This window comes from Eufriesea mexicana, unplaced genomic scaffold, assembly GCF_001483705.2.
Source record: "Eufriesea mexicana isolate 0111107269 unplaced genomic scaffold, ASM148370v2 scaffold2964, whole genome shotgun sequence".
In the NCBI taxonomy this organism is placed as follows: domain Eukaryota; kingdom Metazoa; phylum Arthropoda; class Insecta; order Hymenoptera; family Apidae; genus Eufriesea; species Eufriesea mexicana.
In genome coordinates this window covers 259,009-272,874 of record NW_016911017.1, presented here as the reverse complement: position 1 = coordinate 272,874, position 13,866 = coordinate 259,009, and the positions used below count along the sequence as shown (strand labels likewise).

General features: G+C 38.2%; 1 protein-coding gene across 3 annotated transcripts in view; it reads left to right on the top strand.

The window, feature by feature from the left end:
* LOC108550729 (choline transporter-like protein 1) overlaps positions 1–13,866 on the top strand; it is a 72,013-nt gene that overhangs the window by 45,742 nt on the left and 12,405 nt on the right. For all 3 annotated transcript variants that reach the window (XM_017904559.1, XM_017904560.1, XM_017904561.1), the window contains 3 exons: positions 3,717–3,853; positions 12,284–12,397; positions 12,497–12,645. In XM_017904559.1, coding sequence (XP_017760048.1) covers positions 3,717–3,853; positions 12,284–12,397; positions 12,497–12,645 — 400 coding nt within the window. The remainder of the gene's footprint in view (positions 1–3,716; positions 3,854–12,283; positions 12,398–12,496; positions 12,646–13,866) is intronic.

The window sequence follows — 13,866 nt, the reverse complement described above, 5'->3', positions numbered from 1 at the left end:
AGACTCCTCTTCTAATAAAAATATAAAAACGTATTATTTAACGCTACCTAATAAATTCTGAATTTCGTTACAGCTAATTCGATCTATAAATCGATTATATCGAAGAAATTAAACGTCACAAGTAACAAATTAGTTTCTACAACAAAATCTCTAGACTCCTCTTCTAATAAAAATATAAAAACGTATTATTTAACGCTACCTAATAAATTCTGAATTTCGTTACAGCTAATTCGATCTATAAATCGATTATATCGAAGAAAGTAAACATCACAAGTAACAAATTATTTATTACCACAAAATCACCAGACTCCTCTTCTAATAAAAATATAAAAACGTATTACTTAACGCTACCTAATAAATTCTGAATTTCGTTACAGCTAATTCGATCTATAAATCGATTATATCGAAGAAAGTAAACATCACAAGTAACAAATTATTTATTACCACAAAATCACCAGACTCCTCTTCTAATAAAAATATAAAAACGTATTACTTAACGCTACCTAATAAATTCTGAATTTCGTTACAGCTAATTCGATCTATAAATCGATTCCATCGAAGAAAGTAAACGTGAGAAGCAACAGATTATTTTGCGCAGCAGCGAAATCTGCAAACTCGATTCCAATAAAAACGCAAAAACCTATCTAATAAATTTGAAATTTTATTACAGTTAATCCGCGTTTGGCTTAGCTGTATCAACGATATTATCCATACTTCGTTAAGCATCGATAAGACATCGATAGCCTATCGATAATCAATAGTCGTATCTCCGGTGTGACCCTTAACCAAACCTAGAGAATTCATGGCGCACTCACCCCGTTCCGTTCTTGCCTCTAACCCTCGAAGCATTATACCTGGCTACAGCGAATCACGAACGTGTTCCCCTCGACTCCCCTTTCTAATTTAAAAAGATACCGAAACCCCTACAATTTCCCGTTCATAAAGAATGGAACACCCGGACACCGGTCTGTCCAGCTGTTTTTATTACGTCGGAAAACAGAGGAACTGCATAATTGAAATTCACGGATGATTCCTGAACAGCGAGAGGAGACAGATGTCAAAAAATGCGGAGAGACCGAGCGGAATTTTCAGGGCCAGGCTTGAAACTTTCAAACGTTCCGTTGTGAAATATTTATCGTTGACCTTAATGGAGGGATCGGATGTTTGAAAAGCGTGACCTTTCCCGCGCTTTGGAAGCCAGCGTGCGCCATGTAAAATTGATTCGCTCCTCGCTGGTTAATTAGCAAACCGCGAAGCAGAAGATGTCCGCCTCTGTCCGAACGGGATTAACCCCGGTATGCGAGTGTTTATCGCGAGCAAATGGGCAAACAACGCATCGACGTTTCGCGCAAAAGGTTAACAAAGAACGCATCCGCCGCACGCTTTGCTCCATTTTCGCTTTTCAATTACCGATGTTGTTTCGGAACTACAATCCCGATGATTAATCGGGACACAGAAGTTTTAATAGGCTGCCGCGATGGGAATCGTATCATCCCCTTCGAGGTATTACAACGGAACGCGTCTTTGCAATTGCGATTCGAAATTACGTACTCGCGTAATTGTCGAGTACTTGGTCGATCGAGTAGAATCGAAACGATTGAAAACGTCGGTGAAACTGAAGGACGGAACGAACGAGCTAACCGGAGGGACCTTAGCCTACCAGTCATTTTGCCACGGCCTGTAGGCTTATTCGATTAATCGATCGAAACTGGCGTGACTCGCGTCGAGAGAGGATGTTCCGGGAAATATTAATGACACCTGGCGGAAAGCAGAGGGGGAAAAAGGAGAAAAGGAAAACGCCGGTATATTTTTCACGCTAAATTCTGTCTCGTCACTGGAACGTTTCGTAGCTGACGCGCGGCCATCTTGATCGTAATTAGTGGCGCTGTCGCGGGGATCTGCCGATTTATTTCGCAACCTCGTCGCTGTTTTAAATCTTGATTGGAATCCCTGATTCTTTTTAGCTTGTCCTCGCGTATTAGCGTGAATTTACCGTCCCCTTTCCGTGTATACGGCTTATGCCCGACGGAAAATAATAAAAGCAGGTTAGTATCATCCCGGGAGATTTTAACCCTCTGCAACTGGAATTTTCCTTTCTTACGAGGGGCTATAAAATTCTTTATTTTCCTCCTTATTTTTGATCTCTATAATAACACAAATATTTAATTGATAATTATAAATTTCAAATTTATACAGGGTGTCCCAAAAGAACGTATACACGCTTTAATACCTTATTCTTACTAATTACCACCATTTTAAAATAATGGCTGATTTTAGACTAGACTTTGAAAAACGTAAATATATTTTAAAGTGCTGCCATAAGTGTGAAAACATACTGGAAGTGCAGAGACGATTTAATTAATATATTAATTAAAATATATACTCTTTTTATAATCACGCAAAATGTGTATACATCTTTTTAGGACACCCTGTATAAATTTTAAATTTAGATAAACGTGAATGTTAACTTTGAATTACACGCGGTTGCAGAGGGATTTTAAAAATCGAATTTAATAAAAAATAATTTTGTATTATATATTTTGAGTTTTATAATCGATTGGAATTTTAAATACGAGTTATTAATTAAGTTTTAAAATCATGTATGAGAGTAAAGAAATTCGAATGACACCATGATGCTAGGTAATTTAGTACCTTTAATCACGCGAAGTGTGTATACATTTTTTCGGACACCCTATATATATAATATTAAATAAGTGTGAACGTCAATTTTGAATTACACACGGTTGCAGAGGGATTTTAAAAATCGAATTTAATACAAAATAACTTTAGTATATATATTTTGTGTTTTATAATCGATTCCATCTTTTGAAAATACCAACTATCAATTGAATTTTAAAGTCGTCTATGAGAATAAACAAATTCGAATGACTAGCTGGGTAATTTGGTACCTTCAAACCGAGCAATTTCGCAACCTACTTTTCAAAGTCAGTGGGTCCATGGTTACTCTTTTTTATTACTCGCTTTCAAGTATCGTGTTGAGCCAGTTTGGACAGCATCCGCAGTTCCGAATTGGTTTAATCCACACGTGGAGCATATGGGTCAAAACGTCCCAAGGGAAGACCAACTTCCGTTGACGTTATATTACGATTAGTTTCACATTTGCTTCACTTGTCGCGTAATAAAATTCCACTTTAAAACAGTGTTCAGTATTTGGCGCGCGGCTACCGCCAGAATCCGCAAAAGTTACCCGATAATTAATACCCGCGTCAAAAAGTAATAAACAACGCGATAGTCGTGAGTGCAGAAACGGGTTGCGCGGGAAATATTGTTCTTCCGAAACTACCAGCCACATGCTCTCAGAAATACGAACACATCCTCGTAATATAACCCTGTCCCAAAAAACAAAAAAGAGAGAAATTAAACAGACAACGAATTTTGATTCGTCCATTTAAATCTCACATTGTAAGTATAATTGAGAAGATAACATAGCAATCAGATTAATTGCATGATGGGAAAGTGAGCGATAAGAATCCACCCAGTTGAACGAGAATTAGATCGTCGATTTCCGGTATTATCGCGGAAATCAACGCGATCGTTATCGCCATTTTATCTACCCAGTGATAGTGCCCAACCCGAGAATCTCTCGTTTCCCCGGCGGTTTTCGCAGCTCGCGAACGGAGACTTAGTTTCCGCGAGGACTGCGACCTGTGCACGGCCATTTTTAAAGAACTTCCGTTTTAATTTATTCCCGGAAGCGGACGGATCCCCGCCACGGTCCACCGGGCCACCAGGACAGGACCAGGAGGATTCCTTCGGCTGTTTCCAAGGATCATCAGCGACGATGGGCTGCTGCTGCTGCGCGGACGAGCCCTCGTCCAAGGTGGAGCCTGGGGTGAGGATTACTTTTTACCATTACGTTTGTTGAAATTTCCGCTTGAATATTGCAATATAAAACTCCTGGTCTCGACTCGGTGCCATGTTTAACTTGGATAGAGCATCTCCGAGGGGGTTAGGTCGCTGGACTCGTTTGAATTTCGCGCGCGTTTCCGCGAGAGACCCTACGCGTAATGGCGGACGATGGTCATTCGCGGGGAAATTATTGGCCGTTCACTATGCATATGTACGCTTTAATTATTACGCGTGATGCCCGTGGCTTGATATTAAATTATGCCGCAAGTTCAGGTACGTGTCTCGCTAACAAAGTGGGCTGACATTGAATAATTAATCGCTTCCTAAAGTTCGCGTCTGAATGAAAGCCGACGCGGAATGGTAATTAGGGCCTGGTCAAGGTAATCGAAAGTAGTTCTCGAGAACCACAGGTGTAAGTCGGGGCCTTGTGCAACAAATATCTCGTTTCGTAATCGTTGCGGTTGCATCAAGGTTACATAGAAATTGCAGCTTTATCTCGGCCGAGTGACATGCTGATATTGACGAATGCGTTTAAGGGGATTCGAGGGGATTAGCGAGACCATGACGTAAAATATTTTTGTGTAAAATTTATTTATTTTTTATATTTTTGCGATTGCAAGATCCCCGAAATTTAATCCGCGTGGCTCTCGCTCTCTTTTCTCGCGGGATTAGCGCGGTCGGCCATCTTGTCAATGCAGTGCACGGCAGAAATTCGCGCAAATTTTGAAACGCAATATCGTTTGAACGTTTAAATCAATTAGATTAATGAATTATGCTTTCAAATTCGATACTAGAAATTTATATATATAGATAATTTTCGAAATTATAGAATTTCTATGGTGTTTTCTTATTATATATTAACCTTCTACACTCGACGAATTTTTGACCAGAAAATACTAAAAATTCGAAGATTTTCTACTATGAAGTTGACGATATATTTTTAAGCAGTAAATAAGAAATCGTATAATAATTAACACGTACAATTATTTAATTTAAATACCTCGCACACTAGTACATTATTTTTAATTTCATATATTAAGTAATATCGATCTTCAAAATTTTTCTAATTTCTGCGAGGCATTAAAGTCGAAGTTTATATCGATAGAGTCTTAAATAAATTAATAAACAAATAAAATAAATAAATTGTGGTTTCATAAATAAGATAAATATTCATCCTTAAATATTTTAAAAAATAAATCCTCATCCTCCAAGTATAACGCATCTCTACACATTAGAATTTAGTAATTCTAACCTCAAAATCACTCCTTGACGAACCAAAACCACAATCCTAACTGTAAATCGTAATATTATACATCTTTTATTAGCAAACCTGGTAAACAGAGCCTAATTAAATTCCTTAATAAAGAGAACGAGTGTTATTCGTAATATTCCCCAGTTATAAATTTCTTTTACCAAGATACCGTTATCGAACACGGTGAACATTTCAGTTACACTCGCTGGAGCCCTGTTGTCCTCGTTACGAGCGAAAATTTCGATCACATTGCCACGAATACGCGTATGTACCATGGTTCAGCGGGTCTCGTCTTTCCCTTGGCCTATTATGCAAATCTTATTACGCGAACAAAGAACAATTATGCCAGGTTTAAGCGATAATCTCACGTGCGATTAACGTATCTCTGTACGGCTCGCTAAATATCCCGGAGCCGGGGCACTACGAATAACCAGGACTGGGTCACGGGTAACAGAAACTGGAAAAAAGAATTCTAAACGTCGAAACCGAATGCGCGAGAAGAAATGGCGGGCGTTGCGCGGATAAAGTGGGGCCAAAGGAAATTCACTCGTGGAAAAGCTTTTTAACTGTCTCTTATTGCTCTCATCGGCAAACGAACGGAGATTTTTCGTGCGAAATTGTGTCTTTGAAGGGGTGGAAATAAATAAATTGACTCGAAGTGGCGATAGATCGTGCGTGCATACATTGGATTGGCAAGAAAGTACTTTCGGTTTTTTAGTGTGAAATAAAACTCAATTTTTTCTATACAGCAAATGAACTTTAATCGGTCAAATATCTTTCATTCTATTCGATGACCCTTTGCCATCTTTCTGGTAACTTCATGATCCCGTGCTCATAGAATTTCTGCTCCTTATCTGCAAAAAACTTAACCAAGTGCGTAAATCTCAGAAGGTCGACCAGAACGTTGTGAGTATCTTTCAGTGAAAAATCTTCAGAACGAAATTTTTTAAACTAATTCTGACACGTGCGTTCTGTTAAACAATCAACACCATAAACTTCTCGTATCTCTTTGCGAGCCTCAGCCGCGTTCTTGCCTTTATGAAAATAAAAAAGTAAAATGTGTCGAAAATGCTTATTTTTGCACTCCGTGTTAAGACTGACCGTGAACTGACAGTTATAAACGAAATTACACGGAATTTCACGAAATAGCAACCTAAAGGTATCGACTACCACATCTGAAAAGAAAAAAATTCTAACATTGACAAAAGAATAACTAAACGAGCATAACATTATTTACTGATGCAAACCGAAATTACTTTCTTGCCAACCCAATATATACATTCACGCAGCAGTTTCTCGATAAAATAGTACAAAAATGGTAAGGGAAGGAAAGATATAAATTCGACCATAAATGGACCTCCGGAATGAAATAAAGAAAAGGGAAAAAAGGGAAGAGCCGTGAAATCTAAATGGGAAATTTGTCCCTGGTGGCAAATTTCACGAATGGCGGTACCGTATGCAACGTGTTAAATAGCACTTTCTTACGACGGTAAATGCAGATAAATGGTTTAATTATAACTGTTTGTTCCGGCAGTATTCGAAAATGTAATTGAGCAAGGGGTGGTCTTAAACTGGTGATCACTAGCGTGCATGGAAACCGGGCATTCACGCTGCGATGAAACTGCTGTTTTTGTGCTTATGTATCCTCTAATTGTACGGTTACCAATGGCGCCGTTTTGATGTACAGGGTGATTCGGAAATAACGAGATGGTTAAAATTCAATTTTCCACTGGAGTACCAAACGAGATAGCGACATTGTTGTAGCGCGTGTTGAATATAATATCGGGCCCCGAGCAACGTGAGACGAATAAAGCAGGCTTGTCTTATTTTATCCTGTTAATGAAAATAAATAATCGCGGCGTAAAGGCACTACACCGGCGTAACGGGGGTAATTAAGTTTCGCCGTGATTACATTGTCCCGTTAACGGGAAAGCAATAATTATTGGATTCTGCATTCGTATCGCAATTGACGATTAAATTAACGAGTCGTAATCGAGACTTCGAGGAATCGTCTTCGTAATTATTTAATAATTCCAAAATTCTTGCGACACGTTGCATTCGTTTCCGAATTTTCGATTCATTTTTTCCGATATTTAATTTATATTTTACGTTTCAGGGTATTTACTTTGGTGCTTAAACAGCTCGACGGTTCGCTCTTTCGTTTATAATGCCTCGTGTAATAATAAAGTTTCCGTTTGGGTGAAGGGAACGTGCCGGAAGAAAGGAAAGGTTGATGAAGTTTTTAATTATGTTTGAAAAATTTGCATAAAAACACGCGTATTAGTTTCTCGAAACCGTTGAAGATTAACATATAGTATCGGACGAGTTTCCGGGCCGCCATTCTTTTAAACGAACTTTCGTTATGAAATTTCACCGTTTCCCTTCATCGAGATTAAACGAATACCTTTCAACAATTTTATTTTTAATTTTTTAATTTTTGACGGTATTAGAATATTAGAGAAGAGAAGTGAAGAAATTCTTCTACAATAGTAATGTCAATGGTTACTCATTTATTAAACGATTAGATTTCATAAACGTGGGATGTTCGTTTCCCCGTATCTTTTATCTCCCATTGTAAATTCAATTAATCAGATATCGTCGGATAGATAAGATTGAAAATTTTTACCAATATTTATAACAATTTTGTTTACATACCTTTAACGGCTAATGCAACGACGTAGTTGCATAATTAACCTCGGTAATAGCTTCACTGGCACACAGTGTTAAATCGACTTAACGACTCAACCAACTTACTGCAGTGGCTTGACTCAACAACTTCGTAAATGTCGAATCCGACTCGACACAGAACGACCTAGGGTTTAACAGTGACGAGTTGCGTTACGATGTACTTCAAAGACGAGAATCACGCGATCATAATTACATTTAATGCGTTTTAATGCGCACGAGATTCGAATAATTTCGAAAATTTGGATCGAATTTTATTTAATTGGGTAAAATAAATTTTATTTAATTCGGTGGTTGATGGAAATTAAATAGCTAATTAATATAATTTTTCGTTATTAAATTGTAGTGCAAAGGGTAGTTTGGTTCGGAATCTTAATATTTTTTCCCTTTCATTCGATCGAATTGTTAGGTTTATTCGAAACGTCATTTGACGTCACTGGTTACGAAATTGCAAATGGCGGGAGTTTCGCGGCCGCGCCATCTGTCGCCGCGCCTAACCTCAAATGTGCCGCGTGCAACGAACTGTTGATGGGCCAGAGACGCTTTGGTTTTCGACTCTCGGTCTCGATGGCAATTAACCGGGACGAGGAAGAGGCGTAAAGTAAGAATGGTGGACGTCGCGGTCTGATCGACACGAGAGGGCGATGATGTTATCAATGGAACGTAATAGCATGGCTGTAATAAGGCGAACCCGACGAGGGGAGAGAGTGAGAGAGGAATTTAATTACGGACGGCACGCTAATGCAAGGTCACCGTCGAACAGTCTAATTAATTTAGGGTGGTGGCTGTGCGATCGTTCGACTTTAACAGGGTTACCAGCTCCGTTGCGTCAGGGCGGAACGGCGCGGATTCCGCTGAAAGCAGTTCGGCCACGCTCGATTTCACCGGGCTGAAAATTTATCAGCAAGCTGACCGCGATATTGACTCGCGATAGATTCGACTTTTTCGATCGGGGCGGGGAAAGACGTTCACGTCTGAGCAACTACGTCTCTCTTGCTTTTCCTTTTTGCGTTGGGTACCTGCCTTTCTATAGTTATTAGTTATAAGGCAATAATTATTAGCTATAAACTATTATTTCTGAGTTTTAAATTCTTAGTTCTGAATTCTAAGTTCTAAGTTTTGAATTCTGAGCTCTGTATTCTAAGTTCTAAGTTCTAAATTCTAAGTTCTGAGTTTTCAGTTCTAAATTTGGAGTTCTGAATTCAACATTCTAAGTTCTAAGTTCTAAATTCTAAATTCCGAGTTCTAAGTTCTAAATTCTGAGTTCTAAATTCTAAGTTCTAAGTTCTGAATTCTAAGTTCTGAGTTCTAAATTCCAAGTTCTGAGTTTTCAGTTCTAAATTCAGAGTTCTGAGTTTTCATCTTAGTTCTGAATTCTAAGTTCTAAGTTTTGAATTCTGAGCTCTGTATTCTAAGTTCTAAGTTCTAAATTCTAAGTTCTGAGTTTTCAGTTCTAAATTTGGAGTTCTGAATTCAACATTCTAAGTTCTAAGTTCTAAATTCTAAATTCCGAGTTCTAAGTTCTAAATTCTGAGTTCTAAATTCTAAGTTCTAAGTTCTGAATTCTAAGTTCTGAGTTCTAAATTCCAAGTTCTGAGTTCTAAGTTCTAAATTCGGAGTTCTGAATCCTCAGTTCTAAGTTCTATATTCTGAATTCTACGTTCTAAGTTCTAAGTTCTAAATTTTAAGTTCTAAGTTCTAAGTTCTAAATTCTGAGTTCTAAGTTCTAAGTTCTAAATTTTGAGTTCTAAGTTCTAAGTTCTAAATTCTAATTTCTGAGTTCTAAGTTCTAAATTCTAAGTTCTGAGTTCTAAACTCCAAGTACTGAGTTTTGAGTTCTGAATTTCGCGTTCTAAATTCTAAGTTCTGAGTTTGCTGTTTTCTAAATTCTGAATTATTAGTTATTAGTTGCCCGTTGTACGCTATTAGTTATTAGTTATTAGCCATTATCTTATTCGTTCTCTATTCTGAGTTCTCAATCCTGATATTTAGGTTATACATCCCGGTTTTGAAACGAGATTTTCACGCAAACGATGAAAGTAAGAAAAAGGAAGAATATGAACTACGATTGGCAAAAACGTAGAATCTAACATCAAAACGAGTGACATTTCCCTAGATGTAATAAAACGTTTCGGGATTTCCAATTTATGTGTCTAAGAGCGTGACGGAGAAATAAGATTGAAAGCGTGACTCGCATTTTTCATTTTACGTCTTGCATGCCAGCGAATGAATGTTTGCGTAAACAGGTCGCGAATTAATTATCCTGGAAGTATAATAGAGGGTTCGTATACTAGAGTTTTTATGATATTTTTGAGTAATAAGAGAAGCAGTGGAAACAAATAGTGCAGAGACATTCGGGTTGTAACACGCGAAGGTAATAAAGATGAAATTAATTAAGGTTTAATTAACGGCTAAGATTACAGATTACAGAGCAGACTTTCGCTGGATGGAACTCGTTAGAAGATTGTATCGAGTTTATTTTCAACAGGAGACTAGTTCCTGTCGGTCCGATCTATTTTATTTTTCCTTTAAACAAAAGTATTATAATTTCCAAGAAACATTAATACGATTTCTCACAAAACTATGAAAACATAATTAACTCGAGAATCTTCCCATATTTCTCATCTCCTCTGATTAAATTTTACCTTCCGAAAAGCATATCGCTTTCTAGAAAATTACTTGGATAATTTTGAAAAAGTATACGTAATTGTTTAACGAAACGCGAAAACCTAATCGACCCGAAGAAAAGTCGGAAGGTAGTAATAAAAAGAGTTTCTAACCTTCCTGTACCTGTATATACAATCCTCTCGAGATGGTGGTCGTTGGTTTCCAATGCACTCGCGTTCAATTCCTGTAAATAAAATATATTAATTTAAAAAGATACATTAATAATTCCGAAGAAAATTCGATATAAAAATGTAATTGACTCGAAAAGAACAGCTCGATGACAAGAAAACAATTTCCAACCTCTTCGTGGCTGTCAAATCCTTTTCCATTCATCCTACTTTACTTCCCTAAAGAATTATACTATTTAAAATAAAATACATTTATATTGAAAAAGAAAAGGAATTACACGTTTCTTTAACATGTCAGGAAAACCTAATCGACACGAGGAAAACCGGAGAATAATACAACGAAGTCAATTCCCAACCTTCACGTGACTGCCAAACCTCTGTCCATCCAATCCCCTACTATTCTTCCACGAAAAATACATTTATATCGAAAAAAGGAATTACACGTTTCTTTGACAAGACACGAGAACCTAATCGACTCGAGGAAAACCGGCGAATAATACAAAGAAATCAATTCCCAACCTTCACGTGACTGTCAAACCTTTGTCCATCCAATCCCCTGCTATTCCTTTACAAAAATACACCAATTTCGAAAAAAAAGAAAAAGAAAAAAGGAAACATTTTTATAAAAGAAATAAATGGAGAAATTACACGTTTCTCTGACGAAAAACGGGAACCTAATCGACTGGAGAGAAACCGGAGTAAATTAAAAAGGTTAGGTAAGCGGACAGTTTCAGTGTCCCCGAACGAAAATTCAGAAATTCGCCCGACTTTTCGGCGAAATACAGGTAACCCTCTTATAACACGATAGATAGGTTCCTAGAAAATGCCGTGTTATGTGAAATCGTGTTATATGAGATCTAGAGCCAGTACAAAAAGAGAGGTTACGTTTCGAAAACTTACTAAAAACAAATTCTTTTCTTAACCCTTTGCACTTGGCGATTTTTTCTTTCCAGAAAAATAGTCATTCGAAGACTTTCTGCCATGACGTCGACGATATTTTTAAAACGGCAAATCAGAAGTCGTATGCAAATTGAGACTAATTAAAATTATCTCAATTAACATTATTTTGCTTCGACATTCCACGCATTGGGTAATTGTAAATTTGATATATTAATTAACATCCATCTTTAGAATCCGATTAAATGGCGACTGAGAGGCACCTCTCGAGTACAAAGGGTTAATTCTACATAAATAACTTAATTTTTATTCAAAATATAAACGCACGTACAACACGAAGCAAAACAAAAGAACAAGAATATTATTTTAATTTAACGCAACTTTAATTTAATAAATTTCTTCGTTGTCACTGCATGTGTAGAAGTACAGTATTGCACAAAAGTTTTTGCAATTTTCTTATCTTATTATCGTTCTATGTTAAAGCGAAACCGTGTTGTAGGAGGGTTCCCGAAAATTATGAATCGTGTATTTCATTTTGCCGCTTTTAACGCGAAAACCGCTAACTCGCGCATTTAGCAACGAACGAAACGATCCATCGTTCACCATCGGACCAAAAACGTGTGTAGACCCCGGGAAACTAACGCTGGCCGCGAATTCGATTTGCTCGTTCGGCGACGGATATCACCGAGGACGAGTTTGCCGAGGATATCGAGAAAAAGTGAAGCTTGTCGGTGTTCGCCGTTTCCGTAAAACAGTCACGACCTGTCCATGCTTTCCGTTTCAGACACCGGAACACGGGGAGATGTCGTCGAGGCACTCGGACCAGGTCTTCGTCAGCGATCGATCCTGCACTGATATCCTGCCTCTGCTCGTGCTGATCGGCGTGGTCGTTGGTTTCGTACGTTGCCCTCATTCCTCTCTTCTCTAACCGTCTTGCGTTTCCGTTTTGGAAACGTCCCGGCAGAAAGTACATGCAGTTTTCCTGTCGCCCGTGCAGGGTTTCCTGTTGAGCGTCGCGGTGGAGAAAGGGGACATTTACCGCATTATAAATGGCTACGATAACTGTGCGAACGTTTGTGGCCGTGTCACGCTGCACGAAATCGATCCCCAGTTCGCGTGCAAGGGCGCAGACATGACGAAAAATGGGTAAGCATGAACCGTTTATAAACCGTTTATCAATAAAGCCTGTTCACGTGCGGGGTACGAGTAACGCTTGGGAAATTGTCCGCCATGTTTTTTCGTTCACCGTGTCGCAGTCAGTTCGATTCGATGGGTACGCTATGAAGCTGGCCGCGGAACGATCTTCGCAAAATGGCCGACGGCGGTAGTATATCACCGGAAGGCTCGATAGAGGTGGCCGGCTTCGCTGTAACGGTCCGCGCCGCGATTTTTCAACCGTATGCGACAATGTGATAAAAAAAGTCATTAATCTGAATTTATTCGCGTCGTGTGCGCGATATACAACGGGGCACCGAGATTTTGCAAATGTTTGTTCCTCGCAACGCGTTCGAGACTGTCTCGAGTCATCCTCGTGGCCGTGCAGCCTCGTTGCTAGTCCTCGCTCGTTACGCGGGTTTCTACAGGTGTAAAACGTAATTCTCATTAAGTGTCGTTGATATCTGATATATGACGGAGGTAGCTCGTATTTATCAAGTCGAATGATAATCGTCTAGAAACTTACACGCTTACTGGGAAACCCAGAAGCTCTACATCACTCGACTTGGAAATCCGTGTCTACAGATTTTTAGTTCATTTCTTTATCTGTGTTTTATCGTATTGGGATTATGGATTCTAATTGTAAAATAACTACGATATATATATGTATATGTTTCTTCGAGTGCTTTTCTTAAGAGGCTGACCGATTCGCAAAAAAGTGTCAAGAGGGTACGTGACGCGGTTCGCCTTTCCCCCAATTTTCCCCCCAATTTTTATCCAATGTTTATATAAACATTCGTTCTTGGAATTTAGATTTTATCTTATTTTAGATTCATTTTTGTTTACAACTAAACTTATCTTTTCAACGCCCACCTTTTTGACACCTTCTTGGCATATAGTAATTTATGGATCTCGGTATTACCATCTTTTAAATATTCTATTAGGATTATAAGCTCTAATTGTAAAATAAATCCGATATATATATTCTCTATGCAAGTCTTTTATTACTCAAGGAAGGTATATGTTTCTTCGGGTGACACCTTCTTGGTATATAGTGAGTTTTATGGATCTCGGTATTACCATCTTTTAAATATGCTATTGGGATTATAAGCTCTAATTATAAAATAAATCCAATATATATATTCTCTATTCAAGTCTTTTATTACTCAAGGAAGGTATATGTTTCTTCGGGTGACACCTTCTTGGCATATA